The sequence below is a fragment of the Arachis ipaensis genome, chromosome B7 (genome assembly GCF_059453495.1).
Source record: "Arachis ipaensis isolate K30076 ecotype BB chromosome B7, ASM5945349v1, whole genome shotgun sequence".
NCBI lineage: Eukaryota > Viridiplantae > Streptophyta > Magnoliopsida > Fabales > Fabaceae > Arachis > Arachis ipaensis.
This window is the reverse complement of record NC_142442.1, coordinates 112,852,684-112,870,751: the sequence shown is the minus strand read 5'-3', so window position 1 is coordinate 112,870,751 and position 18,068 is coordinate 112,852,684. Positions and strand designations below refer to the sequence as shown.

The 18,068-nt window shown below is 38.6% G+C and overlaps 1 protein-coding gene and 1 non-coding gene across 9 annotated transcripts in view; one reads left to right on the top strand and one right to left on the bottom strand.

The window, feature by feature from the left end:
- Window positions 1–387: 387 nt before the first annotated feature.
- Window positions 388–18,068, bottom strand: part of LOC107609667 (uncharacterized) — a 70,549-nt gene continuing 52,868 nt past the window's right edge. For 5 of the 8 annotated variants that reach the window (XM_088493062.1, XM_088493063.1, XM_088493065.1 and 2 more), the window contains one exon: window positions 388–8,984. In XM_088493062.1, coding sequence (XP_088349188.1) covers window positions 3,587–5,476 — 1,890 coding nt within the window. In that variant the 5' untranslated portion in view covers window positions 5,477–8,984 and the 3' untranslated portion in view covers window positions 388–3,586. Of the gene's footprint in view, window positions 8,985–9,195; window positions 15,117–18,068 lie in introns of those variants that run through there. The other 3 variants (XR_015892095.1, XR_015892098.1, XM_088493067.1) reach the window with 2 other exon arrangements.
- Window positions 5,276–5,383, top strand: LOC148553762 (small nucleolar RNA R71). The gene has a single exon (XR_015893449.1). It is a non-coding gene; the product is annotated as a small nucleolar RNA R71 (small nucleolar RNA).

The following is an 18,068-nucleotide window of genomic DNA, read 5'->3' as shown; positions in this document are numbered from 1 at the left end:
CCATGTGTGGAGACTTTTCATGGAGTTAAACGCCAGTTTTTGTGCCAGTTTGGGCGTTTAACTCCAGCTTTTGTGCCCGTTCTGGCGTTTTGACACCAGAATTCTTAAGCTGACTTGGAACGCCGGTTTGGGCCATAAAATCTTGAGCAAAGTATGGACTATTAAATATTTCTGGAAAGCCCAGGATGTCTACTTTCCAACGCAATTGAGAGCACGCCAATTAGGATTCTGTAGCTCCAGAAAATCCACTTCGAGTGCAGGGAGGTCAAAATCCAACAGCATCTGCAGTCCTTTTTCAGCCTCTGAATTAGATTTTTGCTCAGGTCCCTCAATTTCAGCCAGAAAATACCTGAAATCACAGAAAAACACACAAACTCATAGTAAAGTCCAAAAATGTGATTTTTATTTAAAAACTAATAAAAACATAATAAAAACTAACTAAAATATACTAAAAACATACTAAAAACAATGCCAAAAAGCGTATAAATTATCCGCTCATCACAACACCAAACTTAAATTGTTGCTTGTCCCCAAGCAACTGAAAATCAAATAGGATAAAAAAAATAGAATATACAATGAATTCCAAAAACAGCCATGAAGATCAGTATTAATTAGATGAGCGGGGCTTTTAGCTCTTTGCTTCTGAACAGTTTTGGCATCTCACTTTATCCCTTGAAGTTCAGAATGATTGGCTTCTATAGGAACTCAGAATCCAGATAGTGTTATTGATTCTGCTAGTTAAGTATGTTGATTCTTGAACACAGCTACTTTATGAGTCTTGGTCGTGACCCAAAGCATTTTGTTTTCCAGTATTACCACCGGATACATAAATGCCACAGACATATAACTGGGTAAACCTTTTCAGATTGTGACTCAGCTTTGCAAGAGTCCCCAATTAGAGGTGTCCAGAGCTCTTAAGCACACTCTTTTTGCTTTTGGACCACGACTTTAACCACTCAATCTCAAGTTTTCACTTGACACCTTCACGCCACAAGCACATGGTTAGGGACAGCTTGGTTTAGCCGCTTAGACCAGGATTTTATTCCTGTGGGCCCTCCTATCCACTGATGCTCAAAGCCTTGGATCCTTTTTATTTTACCCTTGCCTTTTGGTTTAAAAGGCTATTGGCTTTTTCTGCTTGCTCTTTCTTTCTCTTTTTTTTTCTTTTTTCGCATTTTTTCATTCATTTTTTTTCGCATATATATATTTTTTCTGGAGCTTTTCACTGCTTTTTCTTGCTTCAAGAATCAATTTTATGATTTTTCAGATTATCAAATAATATTTCTCCTTTTCCATCATTCTTTCAAGAGCCAACAATTTTAACATTCATGAATCAACAAATTCAAAAAATATGCACTGTTCAAGCATTCATTCAAAAAAAATAATAGTATTGCCACCACATCAAAATAACTAAACTATTTTAAAATTTGAAATTCATGCACTTCTTTTTCTTTTTCAATTAAAAACATTTTTCATTTAAGAAAGGTGATGGATTCATTTTCATTACTTTAAGGCATAGACACTTAGACACTAGTGATTATGTAATAAAGACACAAACATAAATAAACATAAAGCATAAAAATTCGAAAAATAGAAAATAAAGAACAAAGAATTTAAAGAACGGGTCCACCTTAGTGATGGCGGCTTGTTCTTCCTCTTGAAGATCTAATGGAGTGCTTGAGCTCCTCAATGTCTCTTCCTTGCCTTTGTTGCTCCTCTCTCATGACTCTTTGGTCTTCTCTAATTTCATGGAGGAGGATGGAATGCCCTTGGTGCTCCACCCTTAGTTGTCCCATGTTAGAACTTAATTCTCCTAGGGAGGTGTTGATTTGCTCCCAATAGTTTTCTAGAGAAAAATGCATCCCTTGAGGCATCTCAGGGATTTCATGGTGAGGAATTTCCTCATGTCTATGAGTGGGATCTCTTGTTTGCTCCATCCTTTTCTTAGTGATGGGCTTATCCTCATCAATGAGGATGTCTTCCTCTATGTCAATTCCAGCTGAATTACAGAGGTGACAAATGAGATGAGTGTAGGCTAACCTTGCCAACGTAGAGGACTTGTCCGCCACCTTGTACAGTTCTTGGGATATAACTTCATGAACTTCTACTTCCTCCCTAATCATGATGCTATGGATCATGATAGCCCAGTCTATAATAACTTCAGACCGGTTGCTAGTGGGAATGATTGAGCGTTAGATGAACTCTAACCATCCCCTAGCCACGGGCTTGAGGTCATGCCTTCTTAGTTGAACCGGCTTCCCTCTTGAATCTCTCTTCCATTGAGCGCCCTCTTCACAGATGTCTATGAGGACTTAGTCCAACCTTTGATCAAAGTTGACCCTTCTAGTGTAGGGGTGTGCATCTCCTTGCATCATGGGCAAGTTGAATACCAACCTTACATTCTCCGGACTAAAATCTAAGCATTTTTCCCGAACCATTGTAAGCCAATTCTTTGGGTCCGGGTTTACACTTTGATTATGGTTCTTGGTGATCCATGCATTGGCATAGAACTCTTGAACCATTAAGATTCCGACTTGTTGAATGGGGTTGGTGAGAACTTTCCAACCTCTTCTTTGAATCTCATGTCGGATCTCCGGATATTCACCCTTTTTGAGTTTGAAAGGGACCTTGGGGATCACCTTCTTCTTGGCCACAACTTTATAAAAATGGTCTTGGTGCACCCTTGAGATGAATCTCTCCATCTCCTATGACTCGGAGATGGAAGCTTTTTCCTTCCCTTTTCTCTTTCTAGGGGTTTCTCTGGCCTTAGGTGCCATAAATGGTTATGGAAAAAAAACAAAAAGCAACGCTTTTACCACACCAAACTTAGAAGGTTTGCTCGTCCTCGAGCAAAAGAAGAAAGAAGAGAGTAGAAGAAGAAGAAATAGAGGAGATGGAGGGGGCTTAGTGTTTCGGCCAAGGGGGAGAAGTAGTGTGTATGTTGTGTGAAAATGAAGGAGTGAAGATGGGTTTATATAGGAGTGGAGAGGGGGTATGGTTCGGCCATTATGGGTGGGTTTGGGTGGGAAAGTGGTTTGAATTTGAATGGTGAGGTAGGTGGGGTTTTATGAAGGATGGATGTGAGTGGTGAAGAGAATGGTAGGATTTGATAGGTGAGGGGTTTTGGGGAAGAGGTATTGAGGTGATTAATGAATGGGTGAAGAAGAGAGAGAGAGAGGTGGGGTAGGTGGGGATCCTGTGGGGTCCACAGATCCTGAGGTGTCAAGGATATCTCATCCCTGCACCAAGTGGCGTGCAAAAATGCCCCTTTCTACCAATCCTGGCATTAAATGCCAGGCTGCTGCCCATTTCTGGCGTTTAACGCCAGCTTCTTGTCCATTCCTGGCGTTAAACGCCAGTAAGTTTCTCCTCCAGGGTGTTCTATTTTTCATTCTGTTTTTCAGTCTATTTTTGCTTTTTCAATTATTTTTGTGACTTCACATGATCATCAACCTACAAAAAATATAGAATAACAAAAGAAAATAGAAATTTTAACATAGATAATTAAAGATTGGGTTGCCTCCCAATAAGCGCTTCTTTAATATCAATAGCTTGACAGTGGGCTCTCATGGAGCCTCACAGATGTTTAGAGCAATGTTGGAACCTCCCAACACCAAACTTTAGAGTTTGAATGTGGGGGTTCAACACCAAACTTAAAGTTTGGTTGTGGCCTCCCAACACCAAACTTAGAGTTTGACTGTGGGGGCTCTGTTTGTCTCTGTATTGAGAGAAGCTCTTCATGCTTCCTCTCCATGGTTACCGAGGGATATCCTTGAGCTTTAAACACAAGGGAGTCTTCATTCACTTGAATGATCAATTCTCCTCTATCAACATCAATTACAGCTTTTGCTGTGGCTAGGAAGGGTCTGCCAAGGATGATGGATTCATCCATACACTTCCCAGTCTCTAGGATTATGAAATCAGCAGGGATATAGTGGCCTTCAACCTTTACCAAGACATCCTCTACAAGTCCATAAGCCTGTTTTTTTGAATTGTCTGCCATCTCCAGTGAGATTCTTGCAGCTTGTACCTCAATAATCCCTATCTTCTCCATTACAGAGAGAGGCATGAGGTTTATGCTTAACCCTAGGTCACACAGAGCCCTCTCAAAGGTCATGGTGCCTATGGTATAAGGTATTGAGAACTTTCCAGGATCTTGTCTCTTCAGAGGTAATTTCTGCCTAGTCAAGTCATCCAGTTCTTTAGTGAGCAATGGAGGTTCATTCTCCCAAGTCTCATTACCAAATAACTTGGCGTTTAGCTTTATGATTGCTCCAAGGTACTTAGCAACTTGCTCTTCAGTAACATATTCATCCTCTTTAGAGGAAGAATACTCATCAGAGCTCATGAATGGCAGGAGTAAATTCAATGGAATCTCTATGGTCTCTGTGTGAGCCTCAGATTCCCATGGTTTCTCATCAGGGAATTCCATGGAGGCCAGTGGACGTCCATTGAGGTCTTCCTCAGTAGATATCACTGCCTCTTCCTCCTCTCTAGGTTCGGCCATGTGAGATATGTTTATGGCCTTGCACTCTCTCTTTCGATTCTCTTCTATATTGCTTGGGAGAGTACTAGGAGGGAGTTCATTAACTTTCTTACTCAGCTGACCCACTTGTGCCTCCAAATTTCTAATGGAGGACCTTGTTTCAGTCATGAAACTTTGAGTGGTTTTAATTAGATCAGAGACTATAGTTGCTAAGTCAGAGTGGCTCTGCTTAGAATCCTCTGTCTGTTGCTGAGAAGATGATGGAAAAGGCTTGCTGTTGCTAAACCTGTTTCTTCCACCATTATTGTTATTGAAGCCTTGTTGAGGCCTCTGTTGGTCCTTCCATGAGAGATTTGGATGATTTCTCCATGAAGGATTATAGGTGTTTCCATAGGGATCTCCCATGTAATTCACCTCTTCCATTGCTGGGTTCTCAGGATCATAAGCTTCTTCTTCAGGGGAAGCTTCCTTAGTGCTGCCTGGTGCAGCTTGCATTCCAGACAGACTTTGAGAAATCATATTGACTTGCTGAGTTAATATTTTATTCTGAGCCAGTATGGCATTTAGAGTATCAATCTCAAGAACTCCTTTCTTCTGATTTGTCCCATTATTCACAGGATTCCTTTCAGAAGTGTTCATAAATTGGTTATTTGCAACCATATCAATGAGTTCCTGAGCTTCTGCAGGCGTCTTCTTCAGATGAAGAGATCCTCCAGCAGAGCTGTCCAATGACATCTTGGACAGTTCAGACAGACCATCATAGAAGATACCCATGATGCTCCATTCAGAAAGCATATCAGAAGGACACCTTCTGATCAATTGCTTGTATCTTTCCCAAGCTTCATAGAGGGATTCTCCTTCCTTCTGTCTGAAGGTTTGGACTTTCACTCTAAGCTTACTCAATTTTTGAGGTGGAAAAAACTTTGCCAAGAAGGCATTGACTAGCTTTTCCAAGAGTTCAGGCTTTCTTTGGGTTGTGAATCCAACCATGTCCTAGCTCTGTCTCTTACAACAAAAGGGAAGAGCATAAGTCTGTAGACTTTAGGGTCAACCCCATTGTTCTTGACAGTGTCACAGATTTGCAAGAATTCAGCTAAGAACTGATGAGGATCTTCCAATGAAAGTCCATGAAACTTACAATTCTATTGCATTAGAGAAACTAATTGAGGCTTAAGCTCAAAGTTGTTTGCTCCAATGGCAGGGATTGAGATGCTTCTCCCATAGAAGTCGGGAGTAGGTGCAGTAAAGTCACCAAGCACCTTCTTTGCATTGGTGGCATTGTTGTTTTCGGATGCCATGGCTTCTTCCTCCTTGAAGAGCTCTGTTAGGCCCTCTAGAGAGAGTTAAGCTTTAGCTTCTCTTAGCTTTCTCTTCAAGGTCCTTTCAGGTTCAGGATCAGCTTCAACAAGAATGCCCTTGTCCTTGCTCCTGCTCATATAAAAAGAAAGAAGAAAAAAATATGAAATCCTCTATGTCACAGTATAGAGATTCCTTGAGGTGTCAGAGGAAAAGAATAATAGAAGGAGGAGGTAGAGAAGAGAGAATTCAAACTTATCAAGGGAGATAGAGTTCGAATTGCTCATTGAGGAGGGGTGTTAGTCCTTAAATAGAAGAGTGTGAGAAGAGGGGAAGAATTTTTTTGAAAATAAATGAAAAAGATTTTGAAAAAAAATTAAAAGAAATTTGAAATTTTGATTGATGATTTTCGAAAACTAAGACTGGGAAAGAAATTAAGTGATTTTTCAAAAAAGATTTTGAAATTAGAAATAAAAAAGATATGATTGAGACTTAATTTTGAAAAAGATGTGATTGAAAAGATATGATTGAGAAGATATTATTGAAAATCAAATTTAAAAGAAGAAAGTTTTAACATTAAAGTTGATTACTTGACTAACAAGAAATTAGAAGATATGATTCTAGAATTAAAACTTTTGATCCTTTCTTAATAGGCAAGTAATAACTTGAAAATTTTGAATTAAATTACTAATTGTAGCAAGGATTTTCGAAAATAGTAATAAATAAAAAAATTGAAAAGAAATTGATTTTGAAAGGATATGATTGAAAAGATATGATTTGAAAAAGATTTGAATTGAAAACAAAATCTTCCCTTTAGTGTCCTCCTGGTGTTAAACGCCCAGAATGGCATCCATTCTGGCATTTAACGCCCAAAATCCTACCTTATTGGGCGTTTAACGCCCAGCTAGGTACCCTGGCTGGCGTTTAAACGCCAGTTTTCCTTCTTCACTGGGCGTTTTGAACGCCCAGCTTTTTTGTGTAATTCCTCTGCTGAATGTTCTGAATCTTCAATTCTCTGTGTTATTGACTTGAAAAGACACAATTTTGAAAAAAAAATTTGAATTTTTAATGATGAGAAACAATAAAAATACAACTAAGATCAAATAAACAATGTATGCAAGACACCAAACTTAGAAGTTTGTATACTAAGGACTATAACAATTTGAAAATGCATGTAAGAAACAACAAAAGACACAAAATAAGAGAAATTAAAGATCAGAGCACTGAAATCATCAAGAACAACTTGAAGATCAATGAAGAACATAATGCATATATTCGAAAAATGCAAGAAGAATAAAGACATGCAATTGACACCAAACTTAAAAATTAGACACTAGACTCAAACAAGAGACATAAAAATATTTTAGATTTTATGATTTTATAAATTTTTTTTTTTGTGATTTTTCGAAAATTATATGGAAAAGAGAATAAAGAGATTCAAAACTTTTAATAAGAATTCCAGGAATCATGCAATGTTAGTCTAAAGCTTCAGTCTAAAAAGATTAGACATGGTTAGCCAAGCTTCAGCAGGACATTACATTCAGCAGCTAAATTGATGAGAATCAATCAGCTTTTGTGATGATAAGAACATCACCTTGAAACTCTAGAATTCATTCTTAAAAATTCTGAAAAATAAAAAGAAAAGTACCTAATCTAAGCAACAAGATGAACCGTCAGTTGTCCAAACTCGAACAATCTCCGACAACGGCGCCAAAAACTTGGTGCACGAAATTGTGATCATCAACAATGGCGCCAAAGACTTGGAGCTCTCAAACGTGAATCACACTTTGTCACAATTCCGCACAACTAACCAACAAGTGCACTGGGTCGTCCAAGTAATACCTTACGTGAGTAAGGGTCGATCCCACAGAGACTGTCGGCTTGAAGCAAGCTATGGTCATCTTGTAAATCTCAGTCAGGCAGATTCAAATGGTTATGGAGGATTGATAATTAAAGATAAATAAAACATAAAATAAAGATAGAGATAGAGATACTTATGTAATTCATTGGTAGGAATTTCAGATAAGCATATGAAGATGCTTTGTTCCTCCTGAACCTCTGCTTTCCTATTGCCTTCTTCCAATCATTCATACTCCTTTCCATGGCAAGCTTTATGTTGGGCATCACCGTTGTCAATGGCTACTTCCCGTCCTCTCATTGAAAATGTTCTACGCACGCTGTCACCGCACGGCTAATCATCTGTCGGTTCTCGATCATGTTGGAATAGGATCCATTGATCCTTTTGCGTCTGTCACACGCCCAACACTCGCAAGTTTGAAGCTCGTCACAGTCATCCCTTCCCAGATCTTACTCAGAATATCACAGACAAGGTTTAGACGTTCTGGATCTCAGGAATGGCTGCCAATAATTCTAGCCTATACCACGAAGGTTCTAATCTTAGATTAGAAACCCAAGAGATACACATTCAAGTTTGTTTGCATGTAGAACGGAAGTGGTTGTCAGGCACGTATTCATAGGTGAGAATGGTGATAAGTGTCACATAATTATCACATTCATCATGTTCTTGTGTGCGAATGAATATCTTAGAAAAGAAGTAGGCGTGAATTGAATAGAAAAACAATAGTACTTTGCATTAATTCATGAAGAACAGCAGAGCTCCACACCTTAATCTATGGTGTGTAGAAACTCCACCGTTGAAAATACAAAAGTGATAATGGTGGTCATTGGCTTCGGCCCCAGAGAGGGAACCTGAAGAACCAAGATGAAAATACAATAGTAAAAAGGTCCTATTTATAGAGAACTAGTAGCCTAGGATTTACAGAAATAAGTAATTAATGCAGAAATCTTCTTCCGGGCCTACTTGGTGTGTGCTTGGGCTGAGCATTGAAGCTTCCATGTGTAGAAACTTTTCGTGGAGTTAAACGCCAGTTTTTGTGCCAGTTTGGGCATTTAACTCCAGCTTTTGTGCCAGTTCTGGCGTTTTGACGCCAAAATTCTTAAGCTGACTTGAAACGCCGGTTTGGGCCATTAAATCTTGAGCAAAGTATGGACTATTATATATTTCTGGAAAGCCCAAGATGTTTACTTTCCAACGCAATTAAGAGCGCACCAATTGGGCTTCTGTAGCTCCAGAAAATCCACTTCGAGTACAAGGAGGTCAGAATCCAACAGCATCTGCAGTCCTTTTTCAGCCTCTGAATTAGATTTTTGCTCAAGTCCCTCAATTTCAGCCAGAAAATACCTGAAATCACAGAAAAATATACAAACTCATAGTAAAGTCCAGAAAAATATACTAAAAACAATGCCAAAAAGCGTATAAATTATCCGCTCATCAACAGGCATACATCATATGCATATTGTCTTGTTTGATTGTTTGTGCATTAATTAGGATTGCCTAAATGATTTTAGTATGCTAACTATTATACTTGCTATCTGTATTACTTGTACTCTACCTGTGCTTGCAATTGTCTGTTTGTCTGTCTTTGCAAACTCACCGGTGATGGAGGAACGGAGGAAAGGTGAAAAGACTTAGTGTTAAGGTTAAGTTTAAACTAGGCATAGATATCCTTAGATGATCAGACCACCTTTTTATGGTTTCTGTTTAGTAATTTAAGCTTTGTAATCTAAGTATCGGCATTCTAGGATTGCCTCTGGCATTCCCAGGACCTTATTTCTTATGTGCGTGGCACCTTTACCATGTTGAGAACCTCCGTTTCTCACCCCATACTCTGTCGTTGTTTTTCAGATACAGGTCGAGCGGCACCTCGCTATGCGTCTGGAGTTCTATTGCGAAGTGGTTTATTTTGAGGCCCTACTTTTGTTATATATATATGTATTAGACTCTCCTTATATGTATATGAACACTTTATCTTTAGAACCTCTTAGAGGTTTTATGGAGAACTAGGGCTTTTAACCATGTTCTTTTGGGCTTTTATTATGTATATACTGTATGTAAATATTCTCCAGCCAGCTTTAACTTTGCAAGCTGAGTTAGGGACTTGTTATATCATTTTTTTGTCTCTCTACTTCTACTTTCTATTTAGTTATGCTTTTAAACCCCTTAGATTTCTTCGCACGCAAGTAATCCTGTTTTTTTAGTGTTGCGCACTTTTTACTTTACAATTTTTGTTTTATCCGTTTTTTTCAAGGCTCCTCATATACTGTATTCTTTTCAATATTATAATATATACTTTTATTTTAGAGGTCGTAATACCACACCACCTCTGCTTTACGACTTAAGCATAAAGCTCTGTGTGGTAGGGTGTTACATTATGGTATCAGAGGTTCCTATAGGTAGCGTTTGGTTTGAGGTACTGAGACAGAGACTGAGAAACTGAGACTCAGTATCATGTTTGTTAGTTCAAAAACTGGTACTAAAATTTCTGTCTCTGTCTCCAAAATTTCAGTATTTCAGTACCTCCAAAAAGTGGGGACACATGGGACTAAAATTTTTAGAGATGGAGACTGAAACTTTAATAACATCTTATACCTAAAATACCTTCATTTCAATTAATTAATTCTAATTTTACCCTTTGTACAAATTAAATTAGAATTTCATTCTTATTTCAATTTTTGTCTCCCACTTTGCACCAAACAGAATACTGAGATTTATTTCAATCCCTGTCTCTTAGTCTCTGTCTCTCAGTCTTAGTCTTTCCATCTCTATCTCTCCACCAAACGCTACCATAGAGCTTGAGGGATGGACTGACTATACTTTTGTGCATTCTCTGTGTGTGTATTTATGTGCTATTAGGATATCTAACTGATATATATGGCATAAATATTCGTGAGCATGCATTTGGGACTTGAAGCACTAGACTTGCGATATTGAGACTGATCAACTTGATATCACTTGTTTGATGTGTATAGGAACCAGATGTCGACTCGCGGACGTGGTCGCGGGCGAGGCAGAGGTAGAATAGGCAACACTAAACCTGAACCGACAGGGAATGACCTTGTAAACTTCATGGCTGCCCAGGAAAATATGGCTGCGGCTATGCAGGCGAAAGCCGAAGCACTGGAAAACCAGATGAACCATGAGAACAACGGTAATGGCGATGAGGGTAATATGACGCTTGCTTCTTTCCTGAAGGTTCACCCCCCAACCTTCAGGGGAACTTCAAACCCCACTGAGGCTGATAATTGGATTCAGGCGATGGAACGGGCACTGTAGGCTCAGCAGGTTCCCGAGGAGCAGTGGGTTGAATTTGGGACTTATCAGCTGCAACACAAGGCCCAGTATTGGTGGCAGGGTACACGACGTATCCTGCAGCCAGACGGTGTTGTAATCCCTTGGGAGGTATTCCGCACAGAATTTTACAGAAAGTATTTTCCAAGCTCGATCAGAAATGCCAAAGAACTTGAATTGCTTCAATTAAAACAAGGGTAGATGACTGTTACTGAATATGCTAATAGGTTCGAAGAATTATGTCGCTTTTCCCGAATCTATCAAGGTGCGCCTGAAGACTTTGCTGAGTGAAAATGTATTAAGTATGAGGGAGGCCTACGGAGTGATATTCTGAGCTTCGTTGCACCGATGGAGATTGATAAACCACTATTTTATGGTTTATCTTGTGCTCATTTGAGTGGTTTTCATCAAGTCCTTACCCACTTATTCATATGATTTGCATGATTTTACAATTTCTTCCTAGTTTTGTTCTATGATTGAAAAACTTGCTTCCTAGAGATCTTTAATTTGTGTATTTCAATTCTCCTTTATACTATTCTATGCCGTGATCCATGTGTTAAGTGTTTCAGGCTTTATAAGGCAGGAATGGCTTAGAGAATGGAGAGGAAGCTTGCAAAAATGGAAGAAACACAAAAAACTAAGGAGATAACCAGCGAGCATCGACGTGCATGCATGGCTCACGCGTGCGTGCGATATGGAGAAATTTGCAGCGACGCGTGCGCGTGCCGGACGCGTACGCGTGGATTGGAGTTTGCACAAAGACGCGTGCGCGTAGATGACGCGTACGCGTGACACACCAAAATGACCAGCGACGCACACGCGTGACTGACGCGTACACGTGACATGCGCAATCTGCAGAAATAACAGAAAACGTTGGGGGCGATTTCGGGACGAGTTTTGACCCAGTTTCCGGCCCAGAAACACAGACTAGAGTCAGGAAACGTGCAGAGACTCAACACACATTCTCATTAGCATAGTTTTAGTTTTTAGATCTGAATCTGAAGAGATAATTTGCTCTTCCTCTAGGTTTTTCTTTACATTCATAGTTTATTAGTTTTATGCTTTTGCTTTGGATATTGAAGAGTCATCACCTCCGTTGAAGATACTATTCTAGTTTGTTTTCTTACTCTTTTATTATTCCATATTCTTAATTCTTTTTTAGAGTTACAATTGGATTATTTTTAGAATTTATTAATGCAAATGATTACTTTTACTTTTAATTAATTTTGAATTCCTATCTTATTTAAATTATTATGTCTCTTTTCTACTCCAAACTCCCAATAACAAAGATGGTATCCATGTTGATGAAGTAGACTCCCAACTTGACATGCGGGTTGATTAAGAGGAGACACTTGAGTTGGAATGCTCAAGTGATTAGTTAAATTGGAAGTTGTTAGCTAATTCTGTATTTACTAACGCTAGACCTTCCCAAGGAAGAGGACTAGGATTTGCGAATAAGAGTTAGCTCAATCACTTGACTTTCCTTTATTTAGTAAGGGTTAACTAAGTGAAAATAACAACCTCTTTATACTACACTTGAGAAAATTCCAACAAGGATAGAACTTCCAATTAATCATTTCCCCAGTCAAGGCTTTTTAATTTGAATATATAAATCTCTTTTAATTTTCACTGCTTGAATTTACAATTATTTATTTGCCCATTGCCCAAACTCAAAATTACCCAGAAAACTCCTAATTAATAAATTAGCACCCTTTTTGGCAACTCGTTGGGAGACGACCTGGGACTCATACTCCCAGTATTTTTATTCTAAACTTTTGTGACAACCTTTCTAAATTGATGAGGTGGATTTTTGCTGGTTAAGAGCTATACTCGCAACGTATTTCTCATATTGATTTCTTCATTGGCTGACTTCCGCCTTCCCATCAATTTTTTGCGTCGTTGCCGGGAAGTTGCAATTGCGTGCTAAACTATTAATTAGTGTACATGTTTTTAATTTTTGCGTATTTTATTTTATTTTATTACCATGAGCTATACTTTTCTCTCATTGAATGATGCGTTCACTGCCTGATCCGAGCTTAGCCGCATTTGATCCTGAAATTGAAAGAACTCTTTCACGTATTAGGCGAGCTCGGCATCGGTTAGCCTCTGAGGGTGGTGAAGTGATTGTTATCGATTCACCAGTCTCATCTAAGGGCGAATCTGAACCGCCATCTGAGAGTGAAACAAGCTCCTTTATTACTGATTCAGTTGATTCACGTGCAGATAGAATGGAGGTTTACTCTTCAGAAAGCTGGAGCCCCAGATTTTACACAGCAACTGTATCAAGTGCGTCATCCAAATCTGGCTGAAGATTTTGAACTGAAGACTGCACTAATCAACTTGATGCCCAAGTTTCATGGCTTACCTGCTCAGGAGCCTATCAAGCACCTAAGAAATTTTCAGACAGCCTGTTTGATAAACCACTATTTTATGGTTTATCTTGTGCTAATTTGAGTGGTTTTTATCAACTCTTTACTCACTTATTCATATAAATTGCATGGTTTTATATTTTCCTTCCTGATTTTGTGTTATGATTGAAAACATGATTCTTTGATCTTATATTTGCTTATTATTAATCCTCTCTTATTACCATTAGATGCCTTGATATGTGCGTTAAGTGATTTCAGAGATTACAAGGCAGGAATGGCTTGGAGGATGGAAAGGAAGCATGCAAAAGTGGAAGGAATACAAGAAGTTGAAGGAACTGCAAAGCTGTCAGCCTGACCCTCTTGCACTAAAACGGTCATAACTTGAGCTACAGAAGTCCAAACAACGCGGTTTCAGTTGTGTTGGAAAGCTAACGTCCGGGGCTTTGATTTGATATATAATATGCCATAGTTGCTCTGACTCTAGGCAACGCGAACGCGCGCTCCATGCAGACGCGTTGCAGTGACGAAAATCAGCGTGGCAGATTTCTTCTCCAGCAATTTCTGGGCTGTTTTCATCCCAGTTTGCAGCTCAGAAAACACAGATTAGAGGCTATAAAGTGGAAGAATCCATTCATTCATGAAACAACAATACATACAATATTCCTTCATAATTTTTAGGATTAGATGTAGCTTTTAGAGAGAGAGGTTCTCTCCTCTCTCTTAGGATTTAGGATTAGGATTTCTCTTACTTTCAGGATTGTTTCTTTTTATCAGGTTCAATTTTCCTTTTATTTATTTTCCTAATTAATTTATGAATATCCATGTTGGATTTGATTTCTTTTATTAATGCAATTTGAGGTATTTTCAGATTTAATTTTGCTTTGCTTTATTTATATGGATGCTTTAAATTTAATTTAGATATTTTCTTCCTTTTGGCTCTGGTTAAGTAATTGGTGACGCTTGAGTTATCAAACTCGAGGTGCTGATTGAAAATTGGAATTCTTCAAGAATTAAATCGAGTTCCAATAACTCTAGCCTTTCCCAAGGAAAGACTAGGACTTGAGGATTCAAAAATTAATTCATCCACTTAACTTACCTTCATAGTTAGAGATTAATAAGGTGGGGGAAGAATCCAATTCTCATCACAATTGATAAGGATAACTAGGATACGACTTCCAGTTCTTATACCTTGCCAAGAGTTTATTTTATAGTTATTTAATTTATTTTACTTGTCATTTAAATTACTTGTTCCTTATTTTAAAAACCCAAAATTCTACCTTTTTCATAGCTAATAATAAGTCATACCTCCCTGCAATTCCTTGAGAAGACGACCCGAGGTTTAAATACTCGTTTATCAATTTTATTGGGTTTGCTTAAGTGACAAACAAAACTTTTGTAAGAAATGAATTCTTGTCGGTCTAGAAGCTATACTTACAACGAGAATTTATTGTGAAAATTCTAGATCGCGCGAGAGTTTCGTTCTTCAAAATGGCACCGTTGCCGGGAAATTGTAAACGTGTGCCTTATTATTGGTTATTATAAATATTTGCTTTTTGCTTGTTTATTTATTTTTATTTTTGTTTTTTATTTTTGCTCCTTCATAAATTAACAGGTTATTGGTTTTTATTTAGTTATTAAAAATATTTTTCAAAAATTTGTTCTTGGTGTTCATCTTGATCTTCAAGTTGTTCTTCGTGTTCATCTTGACCTTCAAGTTGTTCTTCGTGTTCATCTTGACCTTCAAGTTGTTCTTAATTGTTTTCTTCATTCTAATCTAAAAATTTTAAGTTTGGTGTCATTTTATTGTTTTTCTCTATCCTCATTAAATTAAAAAAAAATTCAAAATTTAAAACTCAAATTTCAAATTTCAAATTTTAATTTTCAAAATTCAAATTTAAAAATTAAAAATTCAAATCTCAAATTTCAAAAATTTAAATTTCAAAATTCAAATCTTTTTCAAAAATCATATCTTTTTCAAAATCTTATCTTATCTTATTTCAAAATCAAATTTTAAATTTTAAATTTTAAAAATCAAACCTTTTCAAAATTTAAACCTTTTTCAAATTTCTATCTTATATAGTTGACTTTTTCAAAATTCAACTTTCAAAATTTAAAAATTCAAATTTAAAAATTTTAAAATTTCAAATTCCAAAATTCAAATTTCAAATTTCAAATTTTAAAATTTAAATTTCAATAACCTTTTAATTTAAATTTGTTTTTATTTTTTTTTATTTTTATTTGCTACTATGAACTCTCACCCCTTTGGCTATGAGTCTGGTTACAATTATGTTGCAGGAAGAGGAAATTACAATGAGAACAAGCATCAAGGTTGGAACAATCAAAGATGGGAGGAGCCACAAGGATTTGATCAACCCTCATGGAAACAACCACCCCCTTGCAGTTACCAACAAGCCCCACCATATGCTTATGAACCGCCTCCTCGACATAGCTTTGAACCACCATACTCACAAGCCACCTACAACCATTCACCTCCATATGACCCTGATCTTTATCCACCACACCAACCATCATATGAACCATACACAGAACCACCCCCATTCCAACACAAATACTCTCATGAACCACCACCTCAATATACACCATTTCCTTATCATTATCAAGATGAACCACCTTCCTACCATGAACCCTTTCTCCCAACAAATGAACCCTCCTATCCACCCCAAACCTCCATGGAAAAAGAACTTACCGATTTAAACTCTACTATACAAGCTCTCGTCGCCCAAATTAGACCACCAAATACCTTCAACAATCAACCCTCAAGCTCTAGTGCACTTCCTTTTCAACCACAGAATGATCTCTCCATCCCATCACCACCATCCATGGAAGAGCACCCACATTCATCAATCCAAGAGCAACATGATCCCAATGATACTATTGACATGGAACAAGAGAGAAGGGATCATCTTCGCGAATCCACACTTCATAAGGAGCTAGAGGAGGCCCTAAAGGTGAAGGTAGTAAAAACCCTTGAAGTCGAAGGAGTAGTTGAAGAATTAGTGAAGGAAGACATCAAGGAGGAGTCTGATTTTGTCTTAGAGAAAGGGGAGGCCCAAAATGTGGAGATAGGAGAGACCCTTGAAGATGAAAGAATAGTTGAAAAGAGTTGTCATGGAAAGAAAATCATCAAGGATGAGTACAATTTTATATTAAAACTACTGAACAAAGCAGCAATTATTAAAAAGGAAAAAGTGGTTGCAGACTTAGGAGATGCTAAACCTCCATGGGAAAGTCAGGTTATAGAACCTCCTTCCAAGACGGTTGCATTTGATGTTGAGGAGGGTGTACAACCTCCAAGGCATGTCATGGTTAAGGACTTGGAAGAGGTCGATCAAGAGATGGAGATTAAAGAAGAAGAAGCACAGTCTCCCATGCCCTTGGTGAGCAATGAAGAAGAGATTGAATTGGAAGAAAGCTACCAAGAGGAAGAGGTTGATATTGAAGAAACTTGCAAAGAGGTGGAAGTTGTGAGAGAAGAGCACAAGGGAGTGGAGCTTGCAAATTCGTTAGAAATACCTCCCCCTAAGTTGCCATCATCCTTCACAACATTCAAATGGGTAAAATTCATATCCCTTAGCTTTCTAATTCCACTTGAATATGGGCTACTGGAGACAGATGGTCAATTTAGAGCTCTTTGTGGCATTAAGAGTAAGAGAAAGATGGTTAGTGGTTGGAGTTGTCAAGCAAGGTTCAACATGGTTGTGTGCTCAAAGTTTAAATGCAAGGGTTGGTGTAAAGCTCAACTGAATGGGTCTGGGAAGTTGTTTGGACGCTTCAGTGAAAATTCTAAGACTGAACCACCCGGATGGAATCATGATAATCAACTTGAAGATGGGTGTAGAAACAATATTTGGGATCCAGGAATATATGAGGATCAACTTTGGGAGCTAAAAGCTTGTGAAGAACCCCATCAAAGCTTGAGGAATTTACTTAGTATTGATTGAGCTTATTCGAAGTCCAAGCATTGGTGGAAGTTTCAGAATGAGTTCAAGCACAAGCCGCCATGACAAGGAGCTCATCAAATGTCCAACTTAAGGACTTTAACTAAAAGTGCTAGGTGGGAGACAACCCACCATGGTATGATCGTTCCTTTTTCAGTTTTAATTCTAGTCTGTTTTGTTTGTTTTTGAGTTTTGATTGGACCTAGAATCATGCATAACATTCATATTAGCATTGCATTCTGCATATTGCATTATTATAAAAAAAAACACGCACGCGACGCGGCAGCGTCACTTACGCGTCCGCGTCACAAGTGCATTAGGAAGAAAAGAAAAGTGAACAGAGAGTCACGCAAGAGCGTGGCTGGAGGCATGCCTTTGGCACAAATTGATCCACGCGACCGCGTTGCTGACGCATCCGCGTCAAGTGGAAAAATGCCTCCCACGCATCCGCGTCACCCACGCGAACGCGTGGCTCTGTAAAATCGACGTAAAGGGGTGTATGGCAGTATGTTGGGCTGGAATGGGGCTGGACTCGTGCTGGATGCCCAAGCCCTCCCACGCAAACGCGTTTCCCACGCGGCCGAGTCGTTTTCCAAAAATGGCCATCCACGCAATCGCGTCAACCACGCGATCGCGTCAACCACGCGACCGCGTCACCCAAAAATTTGGCAAAAAGAGTTTCGAACAGAGAGTTGCGCGAACGCGAGGCTGCACTCGCGCTAATGGCCCAAATCACTCCACGTGAATGTGTGACCCACGCGTCTGCGTCACTTCATAGAAGAGCTATCTGCGCGAGCGCGTGACCCACG